The following is a 22,621-nucleotide window of genomic DNA, read 5'->3' as shown; positions in this document are numbered from 1 at the left end:
TTTGAGACGGATGTGACCAGCGGAGAAAGGGTGCCAGTGTGTTTGTGTTGTGGTGAAGAACAGAGGACTGTGGTGGTGGTGGTGGTCACAGGGAGGGGCTGGGGTAGGTTGTGTGTCTTGGTGGGTGGGTGAGGCACAAGCATGGAGACCGGGTGGCGCTGGGTGGTGTACATGCTGTGTCCCTGTCGTCGTCTGCACCGCAATGACACATACAAGCCTGCTGTGGTAAAGGAACACAACAGAAAAAAGGCCTAGCTTCTGCTTGTGTGTGTGTGCGTGCGGGCGCGTGCGTGTGTGCGCAAATGCGTGTGTGTGCGTGAGAGAGAGAGCGCGCGCGCGCGTGTGTGTGTGTGTGTGTGTACGGACGTGTGTTTGTGTGAAAGGGAGGTTGATATTTGTTTTTGCACTGAGTGCACATATGCATGTTTATGTAGGATGAATCTCGTTTATAGTATCGTGTAGATTTGTATGATTGATTCAGTATGTTGTCCCTATTCAGTGATAGGCTTTCCCATTCCACAAATTGACAATCACAGTCACACAAATTTGTACACGCACGCGATTTCACACATGCGCGCGCGCACTCTCTCTCTCTCTCTCTCTCTCTCTCTCTCTCTCTCTCGCTGTTTCCGTTCATCCTTCAGCTTGTGTGTGGGCAATCCACAGACTGCTAACACGCATCATGGGATCCTTCAAACTTGTGCAGTAATTCATCCGTATGTCTACACACACTTAGGTGTTAGCAAATCTGCTACATACTCACCTGGAAGACCAGACAAGGGGAAGAAAAAAACCCAACACCTCCATCTACGCCGTAGGATGAGAAATAAACTGCATAACAGCTCTGTATCAGGTGTGCATCCTACAAACTCTGCTTTATTTGAATAGGAAGATATACACAGAAAAAGGTTAACGCACTTGGTGCGACCGCGACCGCGGGGGTTCAGACCCAGGACTCGCGATCCGATCAGAAGTCCAGAATCCTTCAGGTCAGGACTTGGCTCAAGAGGCCAACTTAGCTGCAAATAAATGATCAGTAAAGAGAGAGCAGAGTAGAAAGACCGTCAGACTGACAATGTATAATCTTGGCCACGGAGGATAGGGAAAGGGTGATGGATGCAGCTGTTTCAGCCGGCGTGTCAGGGAGTAAACAGGGATGGAGACAGAGACAGTGTATAAGGCATTATTGATTTTCCCCTCCCTTTACCAAGGCAGTGGTGGTGAAGGTGGTGGTGGTAGTGGTGAAGGTATGAAGGAGAGAGCTTTGCCAGCACGTTTTGTGTTACGGGGCTTGAATAATGAATCACAATTGTGTCTGGTGTCTTCTTGACGTCAGTATTGTATGTGGGGGACCCCCAGTGTCCCTCCTCTCATCTTCCTCATTTTCTCTCTCTCTCTCACCCATGTCTCTGTATCCCCCTCCCTATTTACACAAGCGCGTATGCACAACACACGCAGGCACACGCGCGCGCGCACGCACACACACACACACACACACACACACACACACACACACACACACACACACACACACACACTGTGCATTCGCATCAGTATACACTGTGGACGTCATATGCAGATGCATATCGTATGTCACCCAGTCAGCATGCTAAATCCTGTTGACGATGCGTAAATATAGCTTTAATTCTCATGAAATAATGTGTGTGTCTGTGTGTATAGATAGATAATGTACACAGAGAGATTTGTGGATGCATGCTTGTGCCTGCCCATGTGAAGCTGCAGGTGGGCTGACCGGCCTGACCCCCCCTGTGCTGTATGTTTGTGTGTGAAACAGCAGCAGAGTGTGTTGAACGGGAACCTGAAGGATGGCGATGGCGGCATGTTCACAAAACTGCCGGACACAGCAGCCACAAAGGTGCCTCTCCAGTCTTGCTAGCTAGCTAGCTGCTTTCACTGGTGTGATGAATTGAGAATGGTCACTGTGTGTGTGTGTGTGTGTGTGTGTGTGTGTGTGTGTGCTAATGATGGTGATGATAACAATGTGGACTGACCCTCACAAATTCCGGACAGGGAGCTCATAGTGTTTGCAATAAATAAAAGTTATATGTATAAATTATGTGTACACATGCATACACGTATGACATGCAATTCACAAAAAAGACACACAAACACGCATATTAGTGTATGTGTGCATGAACAGGCGCGTGTGTGCGCACGCGCACACACACACACATACACACACACACACACACACACACACAGCAACAGTTCAAGAAACACATTTGTCACTAAGACAGTTGGCAGAATGAGAGATGAGTTCTTTTGAAACTGAACTTCAAGCACGCTTTGTTAGATCTGTTAGAAATATGTACTTCCTTGTTGTGTTCTTCTGATAGGCTGTATCGGTGTGGCCTTATATGTTGTCTGATCTGGCATCGCAGCTCTGTATCGTTTCATAAAGTACTGTATTTTCAAATATTTGGCATGCAGATAACAGGTTGTGTAAGTTACATACACTCAGTGACTATTGTGCTGGTGTGGTTTGTGTTTGAAGCTATAGAAGGGAAAGGGAAGAAAAAAAAAAGGGGGGGGGGGGGGGGGGGTAGGTTGCTTTGATGCTATGGCTGACGTTTGTTGTTGTGATTAAAAGCTGATGTCATTTGTTTCGATGCATTCATGCTCTTGAAAATAGTTCTCTCGTGCGTCTCCACATGATTGATGGCACTGACTGACGGGAGGGGAGGGGGGGTTCGGGGGGGGGTGGGGTGGGTGGGGGGGATAAAAGGGGGAAGATGTTGACAAGGCAGAAGTAGGTTCTGTGGATGAATGTGTCAGTGTATGAAGAGCTGTAGTAGGGATGGTGTTTGCTCCACAGCAGACCTTCCGGACGTTTTTGAAAGGTCATGAGCCACATGGAGAATCAATTTTAGTTCGACAGTGATCTCTGTCTGCCTCTCTCTGTGTCTCACTCACTCTCTTTCACCTCTGCCCCCCTCCTCCCGTCGCTCTCGCTCTTGCTCTCTCTCTCGCCCCTACCTTTCCTCTCTCCCTTCCTCCTTCTTTTCCTGCTGCCCATGCTCTCTGTTAGGGCTTCCCATCTCTAACACAGCAACAACAGGAACAAGAAAGAAGAAAGACCCCTCCAGCCCTTAAATGGGCGTTTTCTCAGGTCCTGTGTTTCTGCAGTGTCTTGTCGAGCATTTGTATCGTTTCATCTCCTACCTCCAGGCCCTGTGTTTTGACAAGTGTCATGTTCCTTCCCCATGTGTGTCCCTCTTCCGGTGTTGGTAATGATGGTCAGTGTCCAGTTGGCATCCAGCTCTGTGGTTCCTTGGGCCTGTCTGTTAGGGTTGTCTCTCCTTGCTCTGCTGCCTGTCTTGACATTCTTTAGGTGGTTTTGTTTGGGAGGGGGTGGGGTGGTGGTGGTTGTTTTCTGGGAGAGGGGTTAGGTGGGGGAAAGTGAACCATGGTTGAGGGTACAATGGGATGATGATAGTTTTAGCTTCATTAACATCATCTTCGTTTTCTTCTTCTCCTCCTCCTCTTCTCCTCCTCTCTCCTCCTCCTCTTCTTCTTCCCACTCCCATCATGCCTGCTTCCTTCTCTCCTTCTCTTTCCATCTCCAACACACAGCAGCAATACAATAGAGTGGAATGAAAGGGAAAAAAAATTTTTTTTTAAAGTAAAAAGAATCTCTCCAGCCCTTTCAGCCATAGGACATTTGGATTCATGTTTATTATTGTTACTCCCTGGTGCTGTGTGTTTCTATAGTGTACTGTTCCTGTTCTCCCTGTTGGTGATGAAGGTCTCAGTGTCCAGTCCCCCCCCCCCCTTCCCACACCTCTCTCCCCCCCCCTCCTCCCCCCCTCTCTCTGTCTCTCTCTGACTCTCTCTCCCAAACTTTGTTTTGTTTCAATATTTGCTTTCACCACATTCATTTATTTCTTCTGCCTTCTTCTTCTCCTTCTCCTCCTCCTCCGCTTCTTCTTCCTCCTCCTCCTCTTCTTCTTCTCACTCCCATCATGCCTGCTTCCTTCTCTCCTTCTCTTTCCATCTCCAACACACAGCAGCAATACAATAGAGTGGAATGAAAGGGGAAAAAACTTTGTTTTGTTTTAATATTTGCTTTCACCATATTCATTTATTTATTCCTCCTTCTTCTCCTTCTCCTCCTCCTCCTCCGCTTCTTCTTCTCTCCTCTTCTTCTTCTCGACTCCCATCATGCCTGCTTCCTTCTCTCCTTCTTGTTTTGTTTCAGTATTTGCTTTCACCATATTCATTTATTTATTCTGATGTTTTGTCATGCAGTGAAAATAATGTTGACTTATTCACCCATGTCATCAGGACCTCATGGCCAGTGGCATTAAAGTGTGGGTGTGGGTGCCCCTGTCTGTCACTGTCTCTGTCTCTGTCTCTCTCTGTCTGTCTGTCTGTCTGTCTGTCTGTCTCTCTCTCTCTCTCTCTCTCTCTCTCTCTCTCTCTCTCTCTCTCTCTCTCTCTCTCTAATGCACACAGCAGTACGGCAGGGTGGAATGGGGAAAAGAAACAATCTGCATTTTGAATCTGGGCCTGTTTTTTGTTGTAGGTTTTGTTTTTGTTTTTTGTTGTTTTTTTACTCCCTGGGCCTTTTGTGGGGGGGAGGGGGGGGGGGTCCTTTTCCCCAGTTGGTGATGATGACACCAGTGTCCAGTTTCGCTCCACCTCTCTGGTGGTTCCATGTATGGGGCTGTCTGGGCTGTCTCTCCTTGCAATACTGCCCTTTGTTGTGATATTCCTTCGCGGGGGGGGGGGGGGGGGGGGATTGTGTTGATGCTGTTTTTGTTCTGGATGGGGAGGGGGGTGGCTCTTTCCTTTGCGTCAGGGCACTGTCATTCAGAGAATATGGGCTGGAAAGGTTTTTTTTGTTATTTTTGTTTGTATTGTGTCTCTCTTCCATCTTCATTCCACCAGAACTCACACTTAATTCATATTTGAACTGTTTTACATGTGTGTGTGTGTGTGTGTGTGACTTATTTGAGTTTGTAACCCCACGTTGAAGAACAGCTAAGAGAAGTAACACTCTTCATTCAAAAGGTGCAAAACGTCAAGTCAGTGCTGCTCATGCTACCATTGCAGCTAGCACACATGTACACACAGCAAATGTGTAAACAGAAAATACCATTCATTCAAGACCAGCATAGCCTTCTAGTCTTGAGTACGCTCGGCATTGAACTGCTAGAGAACAACTCACAACAGTAGCGATTTGTTTGTTTGTTTTTTTTTAGTTTTGAGAATACAGTCGCGGTTTTTTGCCAGAGATTGAGAGAAACCTGCAAAAAGGAATTTTGGTTTGACTGACTGACTGACAATTCAATGAGTCAACTGACCAACTTGCTGCCACATCGTTGGGTCGTTTCAGCTCTGTATGTGTCGATGACGGTTGACTGATTCTAAGCCTAAACCCTGAACTGTCATCATCATTATCATCATCACTATCATCAACCATAACAGCAAAAATAGCCCCATGTGTTAAAGAGCTGCTGTTGAAGAATTACTGTTGCTGCTGCGTTGGTGTGGGTAGAGTTGATGATGTCTTTGATAGCTGTTTTTGGAAAATGTTTGCCTGGACACCAGGGAAAATGTATGCCTGGGCACAGGGAAAAAACGTTTACCTGGACACTGGAAAAAACGTTTTCCTGGACACCTGAATACCCACCATCTCTCGGCCTTCAGGGCAGGAAGAATGGGTTCAGTTGTTGGTTCTGGTTTTACTGCTTTCTGGTCAGTGTCTGTAAGTCTCCTGTGGAGTGTTGCGATTTATTTTTGCCTCAGTGTTGTGTTGTTGAGTGCGGAAACATTTCATCTGTCTCCACTGTCCTGTGCTGTGGAAGCTTGTCTCAGATGTGTGTACATGTCACCGGTATGTGTTTTGTGTTGATGATTAAGCAATGAAAGCCACCATTTATTTGCATTTGCTAAATTTTGTTAAGTAAATACCTACAGAAAAAGAGAATAGGGGTAATGAAATATCAGTTGATGCTAAAATCTGTAACAGTATGGTCAATCATTACATATAAAATTGAAGTCTTTTACAGGTTTTTTGTTGTTGTTTTTTTGTGTGTTTTTTTTTAAATAAATGGAAACTCATATCATTTGCACTGTACATATTCCACATGAAGGAGGCTATGCCTAGAGGGCTGGGGAGTGAAGATCGAAGCCAAAACAATCCATGATGAGCAGTTTTCCAGATACCTGGTGGGTGGCCTTATGTGCCACAGAACACAAAGAGGAGTCACCTAACTGTCATGTATTATATTTGTCATAGGCCTGACCAACGCTCTTGGTTTTGTTTAAAGGTCAGGCAACTGCTGCTTTTTTTCCTTTTCTTTTTCTTTTTTTCTTTTGCTTTCTTCTTTTTATTTTTTTTTTTTTTTTTTTACTGACAGCAAATATGGTGTAGCGAATAATGCTCCAACACCACCTTGAAACAGGAACCAGACCTGTTCTCAGAGCCGTGTATGTGTCTTGGTGCAGGAGCCCACAGAGACGAGCCCCACCGGGGAGTCTGCAGCCATGGGTGGCAAGGGTCTGGAAGTGACCAATGAGGAGCCGGAGCCTGCCCAGGACATCGAGATGCCGCCCCCCATGGCCATCCAGGGCCACTCCTTCAAGGCCAGTCCTGAGGCCCCAGCTGCCCCCACTGATGACGCCGTCACCAAGCTGGTCAGTTGGTTTGTTTGGTTTTGTTTTGTATTGTTGTTAATGAGGGGTGGGCCAGGGAGGGTGTCTGGAATTGTGTTGTGTTGTCTTTGATATCACCATACTACACTTGTCAGCTGGGGGGTGGGGTGGGGTGTTCTGTTGTATGATATTTTATCTGCCTTTGATATCACCATACTACACTTGTCAGCTGGGGGGTGGGGTGGATGTTGTAGTTGTATGGTGTTTTATCTGTCTTTGATATCACCAGACTACACTTGTCAGCTGGGGGGTGGGGTGGGGGTTTGTATTGTTTTATCTGTCTTTGATATCACCAGACTACACTGGTCAGTTGGTGGGATGGGTGGGTTGGGGGGGGGGGGGTTGTATGGTGTTGTATTGTCTGGTATCATTGGACAACACTGGTCAGTTGAGGCAATGTTTGGGTTTGTTTTTGTTTTGTTTTGTTTTGTCTTTTTTAGTATTTTGTCTGGAATCACTAGGAGCAGACAGAATACAACAGAAACTACAATTCTGACAGGCACAACAGCCAAGAGGTGGTAAAAGTACCGGACTTTCAATCTAAGGGTTCTTGGTTCAAATCCCAGTCATGGCTCTTGATGTGTGTTTTATCTTCAGTTTAATGTCTGTTCACTATAAGTGTTTTTAGACAGAAAGGAGTAAAGAAGTGGATAGAGGAAAGGGAATGCATGTGAATATTAGTGTAAAAAAGTATTCATGTTATGTATCAGAGGAAAAGTATATTATAAGAAAAAGTCTAAAGAGATTGTGGTGTGTATTGAATGAGGTGTCATGGGAAGGTGACTGTGTATATGCATATCAACAAGTATTAACCTACAACAATGTAAATATAAATGACAACATTAATTATAACACATCAAAGGAGGATACCAACTGGACTGGAGTTTAAAATTTCCGAAAACATTCTAAGCAGTGAATAATCATTCAAAATCTTTTCAGTGGCTAATGAAATACTGGAAGAAAAGTCATCAACTACATCTTTTGGAATTAACTGTCTTATACTCGGACAATAAATGAGTAGATGACTTACAGTTATTTGCTTACCACATATACATTTTATATTTTTAGAAAATTTTGTACGAAAGGCATTTAAACAAATTCTGTACATTAGACTTGTAATTTGTCTTGAATGTGTGGCTGGTGTCAAATTTAGAAAATGTTTGGGATTAGCTGCATTCTTTGTGTTTACACAACATTGGTAATATTGATTATTCGAATCAAAAAGTAATTTCTTAAATCGATTTCTAGATACATTTTCTATACAGCTAATGCATTCATGTAGATCTAACTGGATGTCAAGTTGTATTGCGCCTTCGAAATTGATGTGTGTGTGTGTGTGTCTGCTTGTGTGAATGTTAGCACATTTTGATTTTCAGCATAGGCATGAATGTGTGTATATATTTATTTCTGGTGTTGACACTTGCTGGCATTACTCCACCCCCCACGCACCACCCACGCACCCACCCCACCCTGATTTAAGTAAAGCTTTCATCCTGCCATCCCTCAGTCTGTCAAACTCTGGGGGCAACCATCCCAGAAGCACTGGCTAAGACCTGGCAGAGAAGAAGTCAGTGGGTGTGGGAGAAATGGAGTTATGACATGGCTGTCTTTGGCTTGACAGGGGTACATAGGGAAGATGTGTTTTGAGCCCTGGGTGAAGATGGAGGGTGGTGGGTTGATGGTGAGCTTATTCTAGGGCATGGCGAGATGGGTGATGGAGTGGGTGGTGTGTGTTGTGGGGGGTTGGGGGGGGGGGGGGATATAGGGTGATGGAGGGGGGGCAGGGGGTGGGCTGTAGTTGTGACAGTTTGGAGTAGGTGGGAGAGGTTTTGCTGCGGAATTGTGAATTGTGTTGATTTTTTTCAGGTGGGTTTTTTTTTTCTTCCTGGTCAGGTGATAAGTGTGGGAGGGGGCAGGCAGGGAGGAATGGTGTGGGTTGGGATGGGGTTGGGGGAGGGGAGGGAAAGAAAAAGCACTTGTGCACATTATGTTGTCTGTCTTTATCTCTCATACTGGTCACAGGTGTGTGTGTGTGTGTGTGAGTGGTTTTTTTTTTGTGTGGAGGTGTCTGTCCATGTGTGGATATGAGTGTTTTTGTGGGTTTTTTTTTTCATGTTTCCATGTGTGTGTGTGTGTGTGTCTCCTTGCTGATCTGATTGTGTGTGAATGTGTTGTATAACTGTCCAGTAATAATAATATTGTTAATGAATACTTATATAGCACACTGTCCAGAAATCAGCTCCAGGTGCTTTACAAAACACTTTAATTTTACATAACACATTACATCAATTTCACATACACACACAAAAGGTGACTAACAAACTATGACACATGCACATAACACATGCACATACAATTGTGAACGTGTTCATAGTAGTTTCTCAGCGATTTTTGTGTGTGTCTATGTTTTTACAGAAGCTTGTTCTTTTTACAGAAGTTTGTTCATAAGTCCTGAACTGTTGGTTCATTTTGTCTGCTATGTCATGAGGAGGTCATACATTTTATGGCATTTTTATGGCAAATGTTCTTTCGTTATGGAGTCATAAAAGATCCAGACTCAGAAAATGGCAGTAAAGCTTTTTTTCTGTTTTGATTATGTTTTGAACAAAAATTTAAACAAAGTGCTTATCAGGCTTTGCATAGGAGCAGTTCTGTTATCAACACCCCTGTTGTGCAGTTGTACACTGCCAGGATCCAGAATGAAGTAGGTTGTGTGGGAGAGGGTGTTTCACAGTGGTGGTGGTTATTGTTTCCAAAGAACAAGAACAAATGTTTATTCTTGAGTATGTGAAACAGACTGTTTAGAGAATGCTATGTATATGTTTATTGTTCCAACAGATACCCAGAATAGTTGTTATCCAGTCATCTTGGAAGGGGTATGGGGGAATCTATATAAAAATTTAAAAAAAAAAAAAAAAAAAATGTTTCTCCATATTGAAAACCATCAATCAGCAGTGTGTCCTGTGTGTCTTATCAGTGTCAATGTTTTTTTGAGTTTGAATGAAAAGACTGAAACAATAGTTTCATAGTATTTTTATAGCCATAATAAAATAAATAAATAAATAAATAAATAAATAAAAACACAAAGCCTGTGCATTAAAAAATTTGAGGGCTCATTTTCCACATGTGTTCAGAGCAACCAACAGTCCATGTCATAACATTGAGATGATGCGTTTTTCGGTGTGGTTGTCTGATATTACCTTCATATATCCATGATGCACTTCAACAGAGCCAGAGTTTCTCAGTTTCTCAGGGAGGTGTCACTTTATTTGGACAAATCCATATATATGTACGATATAAATGTACGCTACATCACATTGGCTAGGCAGATGCCTGACAGCAGCTTTAACCCAACGCGCTTGTTAGGCAGTGAGTGCATGCTTATATATTTGTGTACCTTAGTGGATTTCGTTTTACCACAATTTTGCCAGAGGACAACACTCATTGCCATGGGTTCATTTTCAGTGCACTAGATGCTCAGTTTGATTTTCCAGTCCAGCATAGGAGAAAGAGCGAGAGCAGGATTCAAACCCACACCCTCATGGACTCTCTGTATTGGCAGCTAAGCATCTTAACCATTCTGCCACCTCCCTCCTTGAGTCGGAAAACCCAGTTTGATAAAACATAGATACTGCACCCAGACCTGCTGGTACAAACACCAAGAGGGGTCTGATTTCTGTCCTGTGCAAAATATCCACCCAAGCAGAGAAATCATATGGCTAGTTGCTTTGCTTGAGCATGTCAACTCACCCTTTGTTGTGTGTGTGTGTGTGTTCCAGACGTTCCTCAGTCTTGCTTGAGCATGTTAACTCCCCCCCTGTGGTTTGTGTGTTTCAGACGTCCCTCAGTCTGAAGGCTCAGACAGAGATCACCACCAGTTCCCTGGACCTGGCCAATGAGATTGAAAACATCGTCAAGCAGCGCATTGTAAGGCTGAACAGTGTTTGTTTTTTTGGGGTTTTTTTCTGTTTGAATAGAGTGTATCAGAGAGAGATAACTCAAAACTTTATCATCACCTGAGGATGGAAGTTTAATCATGCCCTATTTGTTAATTTACTTCCTCGACAGAGAGTACACAAATATAGATAGAGAGATAATTAAAAGAAAAAAGAGAATGTCGTTCATATGTGTATGCATGGTAAGTGTGCAGACAAGCATGCGCATGTGCACTCACGAAGGTGAACAGTAGAGAGGTCAGCACTGCAGCAATACAGAACAGTTGCAGAGGGTTATTTCTACAATCACACTAATGACAACACATGGGACAGTGCACAACTGGCAGTATGAATTTTATTTATATTAATTATTTAGACTGGCCATGGCATTCTAGTCAGTTTCTGAGAGAATTTCAAAATATCGATTTGTGGTTGGGGTCTTGAGAAGTTGTGAAAATCTGCTTTGATAGGAAAACAAATATACTTGCAGGTGGAAACAAAAAAACAAAAAAAAAAGAAAAAGGGTTGCGCTGTACTATAACGACACACTCTTCCTGGGGTGATTGATCTGAATTTCACAGAGAGAAATCTGTTGTGACAAAGAGTAATATTAATAACAAAGAATGATAATACAAAAATAAAAGAAAATAACTCTGTGTGAATATAGATGTATATGTATATAAAGATATATATATATATATATGTATCAATACATACACTGTGATGTGGTGTGTGTGGCAGGAGCCGTCAGAGGCTGCCCACAAGTCGGAGAGCAGCGCAGAGGACGAGGGAGGAGGGGACAAGGATGAGGACAACGCAGAGGGAGGGGAGAAGGATGAGGAAGCTGAGCGGGAGAAATACCTCAAGAAACGACAGTCAGTGCCCTCAGTGTTGTGTGTGTCACTGTGTGTGTGTGTGTGCATGTTGTGTGTCATTCTGTGTATGTGTGTTGTGGGTGAGTTGGTGTGTCACTGTGTGTGCGTTGTGTGTCATTCTCTTTGTGTGTGTGTTGTGTGTCGCTCTGTATGTGTGCATGTGTGTGTGACTGATTTGACTTCTTTCCCATTCTGAATCTCTCTCCCTATGTCACTGTCTTTTTCTTTCCCTCTTATACTTCTCCTCTTCCCTCTCTCTCTCTCTCTCTCTCTCTCTCTCCCTCCCTCCCTCTCTCTCTCTCCCCCACCACGTTCTGACCCCTCTTTCTCTCTCCCTCTCTGTGTCCCTCCCCCCTCCCGCACCCCCCCCCACCCCCCACCCCCCCTCTCTCTCTCTCTCTCTCTCAAGAGAGAGAGAAGGAAGTGGGGTGGTGGAGAAAGGGAAATGGGACTATTTTTCTAAACTTTGTCATACTCGATAGATATGACTTTGTCTTTAATTGTAGCATTTGTTTGTTTATTTAATTCCAGTCTTGTTTAGTGGTTCCCATCAGTGCTTTTGTGAACAGCTCAATAAAGAAATGACTCTGTTTTGAATTATAGCATTTATAATTATATTTTTTTGTTTATTTATTTATAATGGGGAATTTTCACTCTTGTTTACTGGTTCTCATCAGTGATTTTGTATATGGCATGATACAGAAATTACTTTTAAATTATTGCATTTATTTATTTGTTTGTTTTGTTTTGTCCAATGGAAGAGGTTTGCTGGGTTTCAGGTTTGTGATACAGGAGTTGTACGACACAGAGCAGGCCTATGTGGAGGACCTGAAGAGCATAGTGGATGTAAGTTGTTCACTGCTGTTGTTCACTGGCAGTATGTCTTAATTGTCCAGTTTCTGTTTTTTAAGCAGAAAATGTTATTGTCTTTGCTGCAGTTGTAATAAATCTAAAATATCACACTTACAAACAAGACCTCATCACAATTCCACAAGAAGAAATTCAGTAAAGAGCGTTTTTATAATTTGAAAACATCAGTAAACCTGATAGTTTTATTAATTAATTTATACTTATTTATATAGTACCTGTATTTGCTATATGCTTACTTATATAGTACATGTATTTTCTCAGAGACCAAGCTCAAAATGCACACAGAGTCATTTGTATTACAGGCTGTCTACCTGGGTAGAGCCAACTGATGGCTTCATTTTGGTGCTGATCATTCGTTTCCTGTGTCATTCAGTCAGGCTTCAGTCACACACACATACACACACACATACACGCACGCATACACGCACGCATGCATGCACCCATGCACGAACGCACGCACGCACACACACACACACACACACACACACACACACACACACACACACACACATGCGGGCACGACATGCATTGGAGTTTACTATGAAAATTTAGATGTGCTTTATAAAGAATTTATATCTGCTGAGGTGTAATGACTGTGCTTTATTTGGAATGTGTATCTGTTGAGTTGTATGGTCAGTGATTTCTCCACTGCATTGGGAATTCATTCACAGCTTAATCTTGTATGAAGAACTGTGACTCTCAAAGTAGGAGGCAGGATTGCACTGGCTGTTAGTGCTGCAGCCTTTGGGGCTAGTTGGCTTTGAGAACCATTCCAGCGCCGATTGTCCTAAAACCCTCATGGCCAAAAACTTTGGGGTGTAACTTGGGCAAGACACTCTTCACTACAATCAAATTCTAGCCCAGATAGTTGGGACAGCAGTTACCACCTACTCTGCTGTTCTGATGGTCAATGTGCAGCACAACAGACTATCATACATTGCAATATCTTTTGAGGATATATTTATTTATTTTTTTGTTTTATTTGTTTATTTTTTATATTATGATTATTATTGTTCATAGTCTTAATACTTTTTTTTCTTCTTTTCTTTTCTTTTTAATTTGTTTGTTTCTATTTTTATTTTATTATTTACTTATTTTTTTTAATCATTTATTTATTATCATTTCTAAATTATTATTCATTTTCTTTTACCACATTATCCATCAAGGCCTAAGCGTTGGGTTGCGTTGCTGGTCAGGCGTCTGCTTGGCAGATGTGGTGTAGCGTTTATGAATTTGTCTGAACTCCGTGATGCCCTCTTGGGTAACTGAAGTGAGGATACAAAAGGAAGCACAGAGAGAGAGGTTTCCATGCGGGTGGCTGAATGTGGCTGGTGATGGTGTGCAGGGCTACATGGGCTACATGAAGGAGAACCCCATGCCTGACGACCTGGAGGGCAAGGACAAGATAGTCTTTGGAAACATCCACCAGATCTACGACTGGCACAATGAGTATGGATGTTCAGTTCAGTTTGGGAGGATGGCCGGAGGGGGGGAGGGTGGGGGGGGGGGGGGGTACTGTTGCTGTTCTGTTCTGTTTGTGTGTTTGTTAAGTGTGTGTGTTTTTGTGGAGGGTTGTGGGAGATAGAAGTTGTGTGTGGTGTGGTGTGTTTATGTTCATATTTTGTGTATGCGTATGAATTTTTACATCTGTTTGTCTGGGCTGTGAGGAAGAAAGAGACTGGAGAAACCTTCTTTGTGTTTGCATCTTCATTTGTGACTTTGTCTCTGATTTTGTCTCTCTCTTTCTCTTTATTTAATTTAGTTTAGTTTATTTGTTTTTAGTTAGTCTTCTGCATGACTGTTTTAAAGCACTCATTTATCCCCTTACCCAGGAACATGAATTACAGGTTTTCATTCAACATGCAGCTGGCATAAAACATACAGAGAAGGCATTGAGAGGTCTGACTTTGCAGCCCCTGGCACCCATGAAACCATAGTGTGGCTGCCTTATGGGTAAAAACGGCCACGGACATAAAAGCCCTCTGGTAGATCTGTACAAGTGAACATTGGATGTTGCAGCTTTCTGAGTTAGAAAAAGAAAAATTAACAACCCTGACAGAGAACAGAGGTCCTTGAACATAGACACCATGCTGGGAAGGCCCTGGGCAGGTGGGAGGGACATTCCTGTTGTAGTTTTTGACTCACTTGTGTAAACAAAGTGAGTCTGTGTTTTAACCCGGTGTTCGGTTGTCTGTGTGTGTCTGTGTGTCTTTGGTAAACTTTAACATTGACATTTTCTCTGCAAATACTTTGTCAGTTGACACCAAATTAGGCATAAAAATAGGAAAAATTCAGTTCTTTTCAGTCATCTTGTTTAAAACAATATTGCACCTCTGGGATGGGCACAAAAAAAAAACAAAAAAATGAAGCCTAATTATATGCAAACTGCATTTACTGTTATATTTATATTTTTTGTATTCTCTAAACTTGGCACTTTGATCTGATATTCTGACCCAACAACAAGAGCAGTCATTATTATCATTTTTTTGTTCAAACAGGAACTTCTTTTGCTAAGCATGGAAGTTTTATTTATTTTTGCAAACGTTTTGGTGCAGAGTGTAAAAAAGGGAAATTACTCTGTAATTAATGCTAGGGGACTTAATTTGCTGATCTTTCTCACTTAAAAAAAAAAAATCCAAGCTTTTTATGTATTGAGTATATCACAAGTGAGTATTGAAGGCCTTGCCTCTCTTGTATTTTGTTGTTGTTGCTGTCAGTTCCTGTTTGTTTTGCTCTTGGAAGGTGGCAGAATTGTTGAGTCTTAATCGTTAAGATGCTCATCTGCTAGTACAGAGAGTCCTTGAGGGTCTGGGTTCAAGTCCTGCTCTCTCCTTTTCTCCCAAATTTGGAAAATCAAACTGTGTAGTCATTCAGATGAGACGATAAACTTACGTCCTGTGTGCAGCACACACTTTGCGCACCGAGAAATGCCTGTGGCAATGAGAGTGTTGTCTTCTTGCAAAATTCTGTAGCAGAAATCCTGTGATAGGTACGCAGGTATATGTGCATGCACTCAAGGCAGATATATGTATGTGCATGCACTCGAGGCCTAACTACCCGGTAAGCACATTGGGTTATGCTGCTGGTCAGGCATCTGCCTATCAGATGTGATGTAGTGTAGATGGATTTGTCTGAATGCAGTGTCGCCTCTTTGAGAAATTAAAACTGAAACTGTGCTCTCCACAACACTGCCAGTCACTCCAGTTCAGCCCTCTCTGTTCTTTTGGTTCATGGTAGTTTCTGTTCCAGTCATGAAGGAATCTGCAAGGAGTGTGAATCGGCTACAAGAAAAAACAAAACAAAAAACCAAACAAAACAAAACAAAAAAAAACTTGTTTAGAACTAGCTGCCAGGACTTGCTGTTTTGAGAAACATTACACACCATGAAGCAAACAAAGCCCCTGTGTTCCAGTTTGATAATCCCCACAGGTTTGAACCAGCACATATCTCGACACTAAAAAACAAAAACAAAAAAAAAAACCACAACACCACACCCCTTGTGGACTGCTGGCATTGGAGCTGCGGCAGCAAAGCCTGGGTATCGCTGTGTGTGGGATTCAGGATGATATAAGTGGTATGTAGGTGCTTGTACGAGGGGGATGGGGGGGGGGGGGGGGTAATGTTACTGAAATAGCACAGACGATGGGGCTCCAAAGAAGAAGAAAAAAACCACACTCCATAAACAAAAGCAAACCTTGTTGTGAATGCAGTCTTCTGCGCAAAGTTGAAGGATTGGTTTTTGGGGGAGGTTTTGAGTCGGGAATGCGCTGTTACTTTTGAAGTTGTGATTATGGGGTCGAAAGAGATTTTATGGTAGGCATCATCAAAAGTGCACGAGACAAGGGATGAAGGCCCGAGACATTCTGCTGTCATACTTAACCCATAACAATGTTTCTTCCTTTGAAAGGAAGATAGAATGAGCAGCACTGTCACAGCATGTGTATATTTTTGTCTGTAAACAAAGTGTACGAGTGACAGTTGTTCAGTGCAGCTGCTATGAATCTAGCGTGTGAGGGGTGGGGGTGGAGGGGTGTAGGCAGATGATGAATTGTTATCAGTCCTCAACCTTGGAAGCATGGCATCGTTCAGGGTTTTATTGTTTGCCAGGTATCGGGAGGTGGTTTTCAATCATTACTGAAGGAAAGAAGAAGTTTGGAGTGTTTCTATCCATTTGTAATTACTGAGGTGTAGTTAAACTGGCATGTGCATGTGCACAAGCATGCACACACACACACACACACACACACACACACACACACACACACACACACACACACTCGCACACACGCACGCACGCACGCACACACGCACACACACACACACACACACACACAGAGGCCAGCAAAGGCCAGCACCATTGGCACTTGTGTACTGATGAAAGAAAAAAGGATAGTTGAACAGCCATGGTCATTTGCTGCCAACTCAGTCATGTTTATACCTGTGCAGATAGCTCATGTCAGATTTCTTATGTGAATATTATTCTTTCTCAGACATGAATAACAATGTGACTAAATAATATGTATCCTCCCTTTTCCACTGGTTACACAAACATCCTTTTCTACTCTCCCCCTCCCCCACCTCCCTTTTCTCTCTGTGAGTATCGTTCTGTCTTTGACACTAATAACTGTTTGACAATGTACAAATTTCCCTTTTCTACCCCCTCTTTCTTTCTTCCCCCTTTTCCAGTCTTTATCCATCTGTCTCTGTCTGTCCATCTGTCTCTCTTTCCGTCTGTCTCTTGCTCTCTCTCTCCCACACTCCCTCTCTCTCTCTGTGTCAGCAGGAGACAAAAAGAATCACAAGAATGATGAGACAGAATCACCAGGTTATATTCATCAGACTGTAGGCTGTGGTCATAAACTGTTTGAAGGTGTGATCATAAAGTTGATGATATTTTGATGGTCCTCGACGATGGGGAGGAAGCGAGAACAGGAGTCTTGTTTGATGATAGACATCTTGTGGTGCGGTGGGCAGTATTTTATCCTTTCTTCTGGGTTAATAAACAGGACTCTTTGTCTCTCCTAACAGTGTGGAAAGGGATTCAGGTTGACTTGCAGTTAGCTTTCACATGATTCTGTCTGTGTGTTAATGCTTTGGGATGAAAGGATGTGATGTGGTGTGTATGATTATGGTCTCCATCCTTTCACTTGAAAATGATGATTGCTAGAGATGAGGTGGGTGTTTTTTTGTTTTATCTTTTATTATCTGTATTGGTTTGTGTTGTGGTTTTTTTTCTTCTTCTTTTTTTTGTCTTCTGTGTCATCTTATTTTCTTTTCTCTTCTTCCTCTTCATCTTCTTTGTAGTCATTATTCACACCCCCCGCCCCCCCACCCCCTGCCCACCCGCTTTCTTCTTTTTCATCTTTGTTTTTCTTACCTGCCTTTTCATTGTTGTCTTCATTTTTTTTGTTTTCTTTCTTCTCTTCCTCTGCCTCATCTTCTCAGATGATCTAGGTTAAGAAGGGACCTAGAGAGGACAGAAAGAAGATACAGATGAGTTGATGTTTGAAAGTGAATGAATTCTTGATACTGACATTAGTGCTTACACTTCACAGATTGCCAGTCAAAGTATAAAGATGTCAACTTCATGTTTGTCATCTTTACAAGGAAAGCTTTGTTGGGTAGACTGAAGCAGTGTGTCACTTGTTGTTTCAGAACCATGCAAAAGGAATTGGAGGCCTGCCTGAGCGCCCCTGATCGAGTGGGCTCTATATTTATACGCTATGTAAGTTCTTCACGGGGCTGCTTGTGTTGGAAACCAGGACTGAGATGGTTTATTCATACAGGCCATAGCTCCTTAGAAGGGGGATTTACTGTACAATGCTGAAGTCGCACATTCTGAATAGTCTTTATTATTTGATATATACGATTGGCCTTTTGAATGGTTTATCCAGATAAAGAGCAAACTCATTGACAGTCTTTTCATTTGTTGAAACCATTAACGTGGTGAGTATAAGCAGTCAAGGGTGCTGACAGTATTTAACTGGAGCCTTAGGAGATTTCAGAGATTAGTTGTGGTGGAGAGAAAGGAAGAGAGAGAGAGAGAATGCATGAGTGTAAGACATGGGTCGGTAGAAAGGGATTTTTTATTGGCTGGTGATCAAAATTGTTTTTGTCATTGAGAGGTTTGTGTGTTGTTTGTTTTGTCTAAGAATTATTTATTCATCAAGACATATGCAGGAGTATTTCTGAATGACTCAGATTTCTGTCAGCATTATTTATGGGATTTTTTTTTTTTATCCCTTTATTTTACTTTGTTTCAGACATGGCCCTTAAGTTTAAGTAGCCTTAATTCTTTTCAGTATAACAACCACAACAAAAAAGTGAAGAAAGCTGTTTGTTGCTTGTCTGACAACAGGAGCGGCGTTTGTACATGTACGTGAAGTACTGTGAGAACAAGCCCAAGTCGGAGTTCATAGTGTCAGAGTTCCTGGACACGTACTTTGAGGAGATCCGCCAGAAGCTGGGTCACCGCCTCACCCTGCCGGACCTTCTCATCAAACCCGTCCAGCGCATCATGCGCTATCAGCTCTTGCTCAAGGTGGGTGACTGTTTGGTTTGGCTTTCAGAGCAGTTTTGCTCTGCTCTAATGATAATCATGATAATAAGGATAATAGCAATGATAATGATTGTAATGATAATAATGATGATTTGGTTTATGTACCTTCCATGTAAAACATGCTCTGAAACATGCTTGGTTGTGCTGTACAATGTAAAAATCTGTATTTAAAACATGATTTAAGGAACATTAAAAAGATCATTTCCATAGGTGTACATAAGCCTGCATAGACATCAAATAATGACAAAAATTTATGTACATATATAAACACAGAAAAAACATTGCATGCAACATAACACCCAAAATGCATACCAAGCATCACAATACAGCAATAATGGAATCTCATATCACAGTACATGACACCAATATCATTATACTTAAAACCCATATCATGATATTTACAATCACTGTAAATGTTTGATAGTTGCAAAGTACTGCGTTTATCTCAGGGACACAGATAGGGAGTTCCAGACAGTTGGGCCAAAGACAGAGAAATATTTTTTTACTAAAGGTTTTTGTGTTTGGGTTTGTTGTTGTTTTGGTGGGGGGTGAGTGAGGGGTGTTGAATAAAATATTATTTTTGCTTTCAGATTTTGTTTTCTCAAGTAGTTAAAAGTGATGCCCATAGCTTACATGTTTGGAACAGAGAACAGAGTGGGGAGAGAGAGTGAGATTTTGTGTGGGGGGGTGGGGGAGGGGTGTTTAATTTACTCATCTGTGTGCTTGGTGGATCTCTCGGTGCCTTTCTTGTCTGTCTGTTCCTCCATCTCTTTCTCACTGTCCAGCCCACATACACTCATGTTTGATAGATTTGTCAAGCACGTACAGACTTCTCTCTCTCTCTGTTAAAGTGGCTAAGGTTGATAAGATGGAACATTTTTGTTGTTATTCATTGATATGCATCGCACACACTCAGTGTGCACGCACACATGGAGGCGTACGCACGCACACACACACACACACACAGAAAAGCTGGTACACACTTTTCCCCCACTGCTTGACATGCCCTGTGTGACACACGGTGTGCACGCACATACACGTGCACACCCACACACACACACACACAGATAAAAGCATGGCCTGTGTGTGACATGTGGTGTGCACACACACACGTACGCATGCGCATGCGCACATACACACACACACACAGAGAACAGCAGGTACACACAATTCCCCCAGTGTGCTGACATGCCCTGTGTGTGACGCGGTGTGTACAGGACATCCTGAAGTACACAGAGAAGGGCGGTGCGGACAGCACAGAGATGAAGAAGGCGCTGCGTGTGATGTGCGTTGTGCCCAAGGCTGCCAACGACATGATGCAAGTGGGACGGCTGCAGGGCTTTGACGTGAGTGCTGCTCTCACCTGACACTGGCTCCAGTGTGCTGTTTGTACACCAAGCCTGTGTGATGTTTGTACACCCAGCCTGTCTGTGTCCTGGCTTGGTGTGCTGTGTGTACACCAAGCCAGTTTATGTTCTGCCACTGGCTCTGTATACTGTGTGTACACCCAGCCTGTCTGTGTCCTGGCTCGGCGTGCTGTGTGTACACCAAGCCTGTTTATGTTCTGCCACTGGCTCTGTGTGCTGTTAATACACCAAGCCTGTCTGTGTTCTGGCTCTGTGTGCTGTTTATACTCCAAGCCTGTCTGTGTCCTGGCTCTGTGTGCTGTGTGTGCACCAAGCCTGTCTGTATTCTGCCACTGGCTCTGTGTGCTGTTAATACACCAAGCCTGTCTGTGTCCTGTCTCAGGATCTGTGTTGTGTGTGTACACCAAGCCTGTCTGTGTTGTGCCACTGGCTCTGTGTGCTGTTTATACTCCAAGCCTGTCTGTGTCCTGGCTCTGTGTGCTGTGTGTACACCAAGCATGTCTGTGTTCTGTCACTGGCTGTGTGTGCTGTTTGTACTCCAAGCCTGTCTGTGTCCTGGCTGTGTGTGCTGTTTGTACTCCAAGCCTGTCTGTGTCCTGGCTGTGTGTGCTGTTTGTACTCCAAGCCTGTCTGTGTCCTGGCTGTGTGTGCTGTTTGTACTCCAAGCCTGTCTGTGTCCTGGCTGTGTGTGCTGTTTGTACTCCAAGCCTGTCTGTGTCCTGGCTGTGTGTGCTGTTTGTACTCCAAGCCTGTCTGTGTCCTGGCTGTGTGTGCTGATTGTACTCCAAGCCTGTCTGTGTCCTGGCTGTATGTGCTGTTTGTATACCAAGCCTGTCTGTGTCCTGACACTGGCTCTGTGTGCTGTTTGTACTTCAAGCCTGTCTGTGTTCTGGCTCTCTGTGCTGTTTGTACTCCAAGCCTGTCTGTGTCCTGGCTGTGTGTGCTGTTTGTACTCCAAGCCTGTCTGTGTCCTGGCTGTGTGTGCTGTTTGTACTCCAAGCCTGTCTGTGTCCTGGCTGTGTGTGCTGTTTGTACTCCAAGCCTGTCTGTGTCCTGGCTGTGTGTGCTGTTTGTATACCAAGCCTGTCTGTGTCCTGGCTGTGTGTGCTGTTTGTACTCCAAGCCTGTCTGTGTCCTGGCTGTGTGTGCTGTTTGTATACCAAGCCTGTCTGTGTCCTGGCTGTGTGTGCTGTTTGTACTCCAAGCCTGTCTGTGTCCTGACACTGGCTCTGTGTGCTGTTTGTACTTCAAGCCTGTCTGTGTTCTGGCTCTGTGTGCTGTTTGTACTCCAAGCCTGTCTGTTTCCTGGCTCTGTGTGCTGTGTGTACACCAAGCATGTCTGTGTTCTGTCACTGGCTCTGTGTGCTGTTTTTACTCCAAGCCTGTCCTTGTTCTTCCACTCTTGTTGTTGCTTTAAACATTTTATTCAAAGATAACAAGTTTGCATAAGCAGATAAACACAAAAAGCATTGGAAGGGCATCAAGCTTGGCTTATTTTAACCCTACTATCTGCCCTGTTTTGTTGTTGTTGTTGTTTTTAATTACATTGAGCTGAAATTAACATCATTTGATTCACAACAGTCTGATCTTTCATGTGTTGGCATGAACAGAATACTACTGAAAAAAAGGAGAAAATATTCTTTAGCAATATAATTTTTTATGTGTGTATATTTCATATTCTCTTACCACACTCTCACCACTTTTTGCACACTTTACCAATTCTAAATCGAAATCCTTTTACCTCTTCTCTCCATGCAGAGCGTGAATCAAAAACAAATGAATAAATAGATGAATAAATGAATAAAATTGACAAGCAGTTTTGTGTGTGTGTTTTTTGTTTGTTTGTTTTGTTTTATTTGTTGTTGTTTTTTTTTATGCATCTACAGGTACCATGAAAATAATTTTTACACTGTTCGTATGTGTTTTTGGTTTTTTGTTGTTGTTTTTTTGGCATGTGTGTGTATGTTTTATGTTTTGTTTTTGGTCACCTGTGGTTTGAAAGTAAATAATGCTCCTGGCTTTTATTTTCATAATTTGTGATCTCTGATAGCAGTTGCTTTAAGACATTCCAGTGATTTTTTTTTTTTTTTTTTTTTTTTTTTAATCTGATTTCAGGGCAAGATTACAGCACAGGGAAACCTATTGCTTCAGGTATGTTGATTGTTTGTTACATTTCGGTTGAATCGTAATTAACATACTGATTATTTGATGCAGTATTGGTGGGTTGTTTTTTATATGTTAAACAGTTTACCTTAAGAGATAGTGTCAAGATGTTTGCTCCCTTTATTTATAGTAAATACTGTTACCTCCCTGTCATAGTGTTGTTACAGCTTT

At 42.9% G+C, this 22,621-nt stretch overlaps 1 protein-coding gene across 1 annotated transcript in view; it reads left to right on the top strand.

Annotated features, from left to right (window-relative positions):
- Positions 1-22,621, top strand: part of LOC143292557 (kalirin-like) — a 217,883-nt gene that overhangs the window by 147,914 nt on the left and 47,348 nt on the right. Inside the window, exons 42-50 of the mRNA XM_076602964.1 lie at positions 6,475-6,663; positions 10,519-10,608; positions 11,358-11,491; positions 12,271-12,337; positions 13,707-13,810; positions 18,017-18,086; positions 18,720-18,902; positions 20,138-20,266; positions 22,403-22,438. Of these exons, the coding sequence (XP_076459079.1) occupies positions 6,475-6,663; positions 10,519-10,608; positions 11,358-11,491; positions 12,271-12,337; positions 13,707-13,810; positions 18,017-18,086; positions 18,720-18,902; positions 20,138-20,266; positions 22,403-22,438 (1,002 nt within the window). The remainder of the gene's footprint in view (positions 1-6,474; positions 6,664-10,518; positions 10,609-11,357; positions 11,492-12,270; positions 12,338-13,706; positions 13,811-18,016; positions 18,087-18,719; positions 18,903-20,137; positions 20,267-22,402; positions 22,439-22,621) is intronic.

Source organism: Babylonia areolata, chromosome 18, assembly GCF_041734735.1.
Source record: "Babylonia areolata isolate BAREFJ2019XMU chromosome 18, ASM4173473v1, whole genome shotgun sequence".
NCBI classification, from domain to species: Eukaryota; Metazoa; Mollusca; class Gastropoda; order Neogastropoda; family Buccinidae; genus Babylonia; species Babylonia areolata.
Note: the sequence above shows the minus strand (reverse complement) of the source record. Positions and strands in the feature narration are given on the sequence as shown.